The sequence below is a fragment of the Barbus barbus genome (assembly GCF_936440315.1).
Source record: "Barbus barbus genome assembly, chromosome: 31".
Lineage (NCBI taxonomy): Eukaryota > Metazoa > Chordata > Actinopteri > Cypriniformes > Cyprinidae > Barbus > Barbus barbus.
The window spans coordinates 4,966,821-4,975,805 of record NC_136759.1 but is presented as its reverse complement, the minus strand read 5'-3'; the positions used below and the strand labels follow the sequence as shown (position 1 = coordinate 4,975,805).

General features: G+C 36.1%; 1 protein-coding gene across 1 annotated transcript in view; it reads left to right on the top strand.

The window, feature by feature from the left end:
• Positions 1-1,980: 1,980 nt before the first annotated feature.
• The window catches only part of LOC306851355 (EF-hand domain-containing protein D1-like), a gene marked incomplete at its 5' end in the record, with an annotated part of 9,198 nt that continues 2,193 nt past the window's right edge, over positions 1,981-8,985 (top strand). The window contains 3 exons of the mRNA XM_079387524.1: positions 1,981-2,255; positions 6,988-7,135; positions 8,655-8,789. Coding sequence (XP_079243650.1) covers positions 1,981-2,255; positions 6,988-7,135; positions 8,655-8,789 — 558 coding nt within the window. The remainder of the gene's footprint in view (positions 2,256-6,987; positions 7,136-8,654; positions 8,790-8,985) is intronic.

Sequence of the window (8,985 nt, the reverse complement as noted above, 5' to 3'; positions counted from 1 at the left end):
GATCCAAGTGTTCACTTTTTACAGTGTAATTTTCTAAAGAATAAGGTACATTTTCAAAAGTATTAGAACACATCTCCTAACCTCCTAATCCACAATGTAATATATTTAAAACATAGTTTAAATAACCTTTTTTATTTAATACTAATAATAATCAATAATCAGTTTTGTGTAAATTAATGGTGAATAAACTAGCATTTTATCTAGTGGTTTTTAAAAGGAATACTTCATATAAAAATAGTAATAAAGACTAATTTGCTTGGCCTAATATCGTCACTTAAAATTTCTGGACACCATTAACTTGCATAGCATTGACCTACAGAGCTGACAAATTATTCTTGAAATGTTTGTACATGTTCAACAAGAGAATAAAGTCATGCATATCTTGGATGGCATGGGGAGAATGTTTTAAATTCGGTTTAACCCTAATGCTCATTGTGCTTCTTGTGTACCCACCAGGTTATGTTGGGAAGGACAGGCGAGGCGAGCTCTGTGGAATTTACTCAGAAGCAATGCATCCTGGATTGTGCAGTGTCCACTGCATGCAAGTCTATTGTGCTGAATGAATAATTGTACATGATTTGAGTCATCAGAAATAAAATCATTTACCCACCCTGAGATTTCAGATTAATACATTGATTTGTGTAACATGTTCTGAAGAACATTAGTCTGTCATGTGTTGTAATTTGATTTAAAAAAAAATATGAAAAATAAAAATGTGCAGTACAGGCAAATGGTAACTACATTTTCTTAACAGTACTCAACATTTTCTTTATGTATCACACATTTACCTCCAAAGTGCAATTGCATCTCACTTTAATGTTCCTTAAAAGGCTACCGTAGAAGAATTGTAGAAGTAAAATGTAATAACCAGAAATATGCTTAAATTACTACAGTTAAAGGACTTAAAATGACACCATCACGAAGCATGGTAAAAGGTGTAAAGACATGATTTCAATTTTGACAGTGAATTGTATTGAATACAAATAATAATGACAAAACTAAGAATAAGACAATTTCATTGTTAACAGTGAAATTGGACAAACACAATGACAAAACTATGAATTTCAGTTTAAACTACTATGAAAATGTGTTATATTTATGTCATTTTAAACTACCATGAAATCCTGTCTACTTGCAGCATAAGCTCCTCCCACTTGCTGTTCTCAAACTCCTCCCACTTGCTGTTCTCAAACTCCTCCTACTTGCTGTTCTTGGCGTAAGCTCCTCCCACTTGCAGGTCTCCGGGCTGCAGCTATCACTACATCACTACATGAATGATTGACAGATGATACTCGGCTTCTTAAATTACCCGCCACGGAAAAGACGAAACAGCGCCATGAAGTATACGCGTGGCCAAAAAATATATTACATCCGTAGTGTTAAGCACTACCATAGAGACTGAATGGGAAAAGTTAAGGGAGGTTAAGCTGAACCATTTTCTGTTTATTTTTAGTGATTATTAGGGTGCATTGTAACATACAATTGTCTTTATAGACAGGCACGCCAGGTCGATGCTGATTTGCGATGCATTTGTTTTTTATATGACTGTTAAATTTTCAATGTGATGAAAACGATTGATGAATCCCCTTATATTCAATCCTTATTTGAGGAAAAACATCACACCGTGTAGCCAAAAGTGATTGAAATTAATCCATGACATTACAGGTCGCGTTGGTGGTATAGTGGTAAGCATAGCTGCCTTCCAAGCAGTTGACCCGGGTTCGATTCCCGGCCAACGCAAGTATATGTTTTTATCTTAAACTCTCTAGTGAATCCTTAATAGCTAAACAAATTAATTACGCAAAACATCCAAGTCTTTCAGTCTTCTATTAATAAACGCTTACGAATATCTTTTAACACATCATTATGAATCTCACTTGGCTTGATTGACTCAGTGCTCTGCAGCCCCGCCTCTCTCCCAAACTCGAGACTAGTGATCAGAAACAGCTGATCGTGAGAGGCACAGCATCTCAGTCCGTAATGTCATCCGAGGAGCTCGCACGGAAGCTGCAGCGCAGGCTGGACGCCGAGCAGCGTGACACCAAACCCGGCTCACCGGAGCAGCAGACAGAGCCGCCGCCGCCGGAGAGACCCAGCACCGCTGCCAGCTCTGAACTGACGAAGAAACTCAACCGCAGACTGGACATCCATGATGGCACAGCGAGACCCAAGCAGATGAAGGTGTTCAATCCCTACACCGAGTTTAAAGAGTTCTCGCGCAAACAGATCAAAGACATGGAGAAAATGTTCAAGAGGTCAGTTCATTAATCAACACCATTTAAAACCCACCCGCTGTCGTTATCAAATATATTGATCTAATTAAGATTTATCAAACTACGAATGCATTTAACTGGTATTTTAGGCCATAACAAGAGAAGTTTGTGTGCTTGTGTGCGTCAGAGAGTTCTGGGATCATTGTGTTCTTGGATCAGAATGAATCATGCTTCTTTTAAATGAAATCCCTCATTTTTTATTTTTGATCTTTTGTCTATTATTTTCTTAATAGTTATTTTATATTAATCATTTTATTCAATTTTAATTCAAATTTACTGTGCTTTAGTAGCCTAATATTAAAAGTGTATTGAGTTTTAAATAAAATAATACATAAAACAACGTGAATGGAGTATAGTTTTATGATAGTATAAAACAAATAATAATAAAAATTAACACTATGAGGAAAATAAAAATGAATATGTAACATTAAACATGAGTTAAAAATAACTATCGTGACAGGTGCATTTATATTGCAAAAGCATTGAGAAATAAATACAATTATGCACATGGAGAATTATTTAAAATAACAAGAAATATACAATAGATTCTGAAGCTCATATTAAATGAACATGGATGCTCTCTCTGAGCATCTTTGTACGGTGCCAAAATAATGTTTTGCTCTGGGGTCTCTCTCTCTGAACAGCCATTGTCCTGGTTTCCCTCATTATTTCAGTACAAGGGTCCACTCACAAACTCGACGTCCCCATGGAACCCACTCCATGAGCAACAATGCCATCTTTGTCTGTTTGTGCATGTGTTTAGATGCAGGGACTTGGAGTCTGTGATGAGAGGGAGTGTTTTTGGTTACATGCAGAGTTGTACCTTTCTTTATTTTTATCATATCATTAGATATTTTTATTCATTTAATCCCGTCAAATTCTGAACCGGGTCCCCAGTAGTGCATCAAATCCCTCCAGATAATAACAAATGGCAATCAATCCAGTGTTTGATGCTGTTTCACCACAGAGACTTTGTTTCTGCATGTCATCCTCTGCTGCCAGGTCATGATTTTTTCCAGAGTTATGCACACATAAGCATGTTAACAGATTTGTTTTTAGTTGATCCCAAGGTTAATTATGCCTTACAGAGACTTTACAATGGGTGATGTTTTTTTGTACTGCACATAAAATTGTTCAAATTCTTTGCACTTTGCTTCATTAACTGTAACGCTCAGTCAAGTCTATTAGATTATACAGCGTTATAGGAAATTATCCCAAACTGTATAGGATATGAAAGTGTGGATGTCCCATAAGACTATAGGTTACGTCAGGACCGAAAGGTGTGTGTAAGTCATAGAAGTACATACTCTGGCCCACTTCAGATCAGTTCAACCCAGTTTCATCAGAGATGAAAAAAGATGTCATATATAAGAGGAAAATGGGTCAAAAGCAGAGTTAACACATTCATAAACACAGCTTACACCTACACGCTTATGAATTAGCACACTACCCTGGATGGATGGATGGATGGATGGATAGATGGAAATTCATGTAAGTTTGGGGTCAGTACAGTGCTTTTATTTAGCAAGGGTGTTTAGAATGTTAGAAAACATTTCTATTTGCTTTTCTTTTGAACTTTCTATTCATCAAAAAATCCTGAAAAAAAGCATATCACGGTTTTTTGCAAAAATATGAAGCTGCACAACCGTTTCCAACATTGATGATAATAATAATAATAATAATAAAAACATTTTTTGAGCATCAAACCAGCATATCAGAATGATTTCTGAAGAATCATGTGACACTGAAGAAAATTCAGCTTTGCATCACTGGAATAAATTAGATTTTAAAATATATTCAAACATAAAACTGTTATTTTAAATTGAAATAATATTTCATAGTATTACAGTTTTTATTGTATTTTTAATCAAATATCTAATTATATATTTGTATAAGTGTGCATATTTCTTTGTTTACTCCATTCAAGCCTCTTTAGCACAGAGAGGGCTGTTGACCTGGAATGTGTCCGGCATGCAGAGGGCAGGACCAATATGCCAACCTCATCCTCCTCTTTCTGTTTGTTATTCTCTATTTCACTTTCTCTCACATACAGTACCAGGTCACTCTTGTTAACCCTGACCTGTTTCATGCTGCTTCAAGTACATGTAGCCGTTCTCAGCATATCTGCGGTTCTAAGCAGATCTGGGATCTGTTACTGGACTGCAGTGCTCTGAATGCCAGGCTCTATAGCTGAATCTCTGCCCCTGAGCCTTGGCATCTATAAATACCACAGCAGGAAACCAGAGAGGACAAAGAGAGCGTCCACACACAAAAACATGCGATGCACCCGCAATTACGTCAGGGCAGTTTGTGTTTTCATGCATCCACACACATTTCTGAGCCGTGTGTGTGTAGGAGTGCGTTGCCAGTTGCTGAAAGCAGTTGCTGTTCTGGTCAGCAGATTCCCAGTGGTCTTTTAATCAGGGCAGGCAAGTGTGAGCATGTCTTCGTGAGGGATGTTGAAACCGCATCAAACAAAGTAAGTAAGTGAGGATGTTGCGTGAAATGGTTAATAAATTGGCTTTTATGCAGCACTTTAACAGTGAAGGCTGAGCTATTTATGACCTTTCAGAAACAATGAGCTCAGGAGATGAGATTAGACGGCCATTCAGAGCAAAGATATGAAACACCCTGATAAACATTCACATTAAGCCCTTTCACACATACAGACTTTTCCAGAAAATTACCGGTAAATTGCCGTAAAGAGATCATGTGTGAACAGGACCTTTTCAAAAATACCGGTAAATTCGTTCTGGCAATTTTATGGCAATTTACTGGTATTACTGTGTGAAAGGGGCTATTGTCTCAGATGTTTCTCTTTGAAAAACCTTTGCACATTTGCTGAAATGTTAACTTTGATTTAATACATTTAATGTGGATTGCAGGTTAGATAATTAGTAACATTTAATGCATTTAAGGAATTTTTTGTCCAAAAGTGAAAATGTCCTGAGAATGTACTCACCCTCAGGCCATCCAGGATGTAGATGAGTTTGTTTTTCATCACATTTGGATAAATTTATCATTACATCACTTGCTCACCAATGGATCCTCTGCAGTGAATGGGTGCCGTCAGAATGAGAGTCCAAACAGCTGATAAAAACATCACAATAATCCACAGCCATTAATGTCTCGTGAAGTGAAATGCTGCGTGTTTGTAAGAAACTAATCATTCGTTAGGGTGTTTTACTTCCAACCATCATTTCTGGCCAAAATATGAGTCCATTATTCATAAAAGTCCATCCCCTGTTGTCTCTCACATCAAAATCCACCAGCATATTTGTTTAAAACTGTTTTAGACTGTTTTCACTTGCAAACAGTGCTTGATCTGTGTATATTTCTCTCCTGATTCAACCTAGATGACATTTTCACTGTTGATAGCAATGTTACTGTATGGATAGAGGACTCATATTTTAGCCAGAACAAATGGTATTAAGTTTATTACAAACACAGATTTTCAGTTCACAGGACATTAACTGATGGACTGGACTGGTGTGGATTATTGTGATGTTTTTATCAGCTGTTTGGAGACTCATTCTGACGGCACCCATTCACTGCAGAGGATCCATTTGTGAGCAAGTCAGATAATGCTAAATTTCATAATGAGATCACTTCTAACATCCATGTGAGGTTATTGTGACTTTTTTCAGAAGTAAAATCTGACTTTCTCTATTTTATTGTCTTGGTGAATAATATAAATGCGATCTCATTCATGCCTTTCTTTCCTATGCGGAGAGGGAGAGAAGTAGAGATGAGGTGATGGTCACCTGTACTTTTCTGCCACAATGAGCAAGTTCTTTCTAAAAGCATCACTCAAACCGAAATAGAAACACGTGCCCAGTCCTTCAATCTCAGCCTCTTCACTTTCACACAATGTTCAAGGCAAACACTTCTCTCTCTCTCTCTTTCTCTTTCTCTCTCTCTCTCTCTTTCTCGTTCTCTCTCTTTCTCTTTCTCTCTCTCTCTCTCTCTCTCTCTCTCTCTCACACACTCTCTCTCTCTCTCTCTCTCTCTCTCACACACTCTCACACACACACACTTGATCTTGCTGGTTGGTGTGGCAACAGCTGGGTGAGACTCTATAAATACTCTCCTCTGTTAGAATCTCTTTTTCCTGCTGTTTCTGCCGTCACTCTCCACCTGCTGTTCTGCTGGCCTCCCTCTGCTGCGACTGGATAAATCTTCATGTCAACACTCGCTTCTGAGTGTCGCTAGTTTAGGTTGATGTAATACATATGGTAGAATGCAATTTGCATTGATAAAATGGTCTGAAACAGCATATAGCATTCAAAAGTTTGGGGTCGGTCAGATTTTGTAATGAGCAAAAATCTCTTATGCTCACCAGGGCTGCATGTATTTGATCAAAAATACAGTGAAAACAGTAATATTGTGAAAAAATATTACAATTTAAAATAACTGTTTTCTATTGTAATATTTTGTAAAATATAATTGACGTAATTCCTGTAATGCAAAGCTAAATGTTCAGCATCATTACTGTAGTCTTCAGTGTCACATGATCAATTTTTTTTTTATTAAAATATTTAAATTTAAATAGTTTAACTAATAATGCTCATTTTTTATTTATTGATTGTGATTAAATGAATTGTCATCATAATGGAAAAAGAATGCAAAGAGTGTGTTAACAATAACAGAACTTTGCGTTTAGGTAAACTATTACTTTTAAAGCATTTTTTTTTTTAAACGTGTCTGTGTGTAGATTTGACTCTGGTAATGATGGCTTCATTGATCTGATGGAACTGAAGCTGATGATGGAGAAACTTGGAGCTCCACAGACGCATCTGGGCTTGAAGAACATGATCAAGGAGGTGGATGAAGATTATGACGGCAAACTCAGTTACAGAGAGGTATGTGTGTATAATATATGCGTGTGTCTTTTTCATGGTATAGTTACAGCTTTAAGTCTATCATCGTCCCTGATGACTGATGTGATTAAATCTTTTGAGAAATTACACTCCATGCAAACACTTTAGACTCGGATGATCCGATCACAGCACGCTTGTAAGAGATAACATCTCTGAGTGCAGCTCTGATCTTTAAATATCAATCACATTTAGTCACAATTGATGATTTTCACCTGGCAAATGTACAATTCTATAGATTTACATGAAAAAGGAACCCCACACATGTAGGATTCAAAATATCATATATAATATAGATATACATATCCATATAATCGCATCAAAAATAAAAGTTTTTGTTTGCATAATATATGTGTGCATACTGTGTATATTTATATAAATATGTATGTATATGTAAATACACACACATGCATGTATATATTTTGAAAATATTTACAGGTATTTACATGCACATGGATATTCATATAATTTATATTATTTATAAACATTACATATTTTTCTTAAATGTATACATGCATGTCTGTGTATTTATATATACATAATAAATATACACAGTACACGCACATATTATGTAAACAAAAACATAAAGACCGTCATGAATTTTTCCCATGAGATGACATTAAAAAAGTATCAAAGTTCAGCCAACCAAAATACAAATTAATTATAATTTCAAATCTTTCCCAATCTTTGCCACTATCTTTCAAAATACTAGGTTTTACCCGTTTGTCATCAAGAAGTATGTAATCCTTTAAAATATGATAAACTTTTGAATGATCACTTTTTCTTTTATATATCTTAAGTACAGGTCAGAACATGTATGTTGTTTAATTTTTACATAAATATATGTTACACTGAATTACAATGGAATGTTGGAATTTAACCCATTTTTTGACATCTTTATTATTTACAAAAGTTTTTAAAACAAGTAGACACTTAACTTGAATTTATATGCTTTCTTTGTACATAAAATCACTTTATAAATTTTATTACAAAAGTACAACTTTTACTACAGAAACACCTTATCAGTTTCCTAAACAGTGCAGCTGCGTTCAGTAGAGTCAGTCTGTTGTGTGTCAGATGCTGCTCTCATTCTTCAGATTGGACAGATATTCCACATGGATAAGATTACACACACACACACACAGAGACAGATTGTGCAGAGAAAGGGGGGAAACCCGATATAAGGTCATTTTTGACCTCTCCCTTCCCCTCAGTGAAATCAGTTCTGTTTGGACATGATCTAAAAATCATTTAAACAAAATTGCAGTTCAATTTGAACAACTAAAATAAAATTTTAAAGAACCTTCTATTTAGTATACTGTGTAGATCTGCAGTGTCTTTTATTTTGGGAAATAAAAACCAAGCTGAATTGATGGTTTATATGCTGACATGGCAACTGGTATCAGATTCTTTTGTGTTTATTTTTAGAATTGCATAGAAATGTTGATAACCTTTAAGCCATTGAAATTTCCCTATATGCCTAATCTGTCCATCTCTGTGTCAGTTCCTGCTGATCTTCCGGAGGGCCGCAGCAGGTGAGCTGCACGAAGAGAGCGGACTGATGGCTCTCGCTCGACTTTCAGAGATCGACGTCTCGACCGAAGGCGTTCTTGGAGCAAGGGATTTCTTCGAGGCAAAGGTTTGTGGGTTTTTATGTTTGTGGGGTTGTGATGCATGGGCAAACACTTCTCCCATGCTCTTATTATCCCCCTTGTGGTCATATAGTGTAAGTACATGAAAGGCTGACATCATAGAACACATCAATAATTTTACAGATGACAGTTGTTACACTATAAAAGCTTTTAAATGTCCTAAAAAACTACTATGACCTAAAT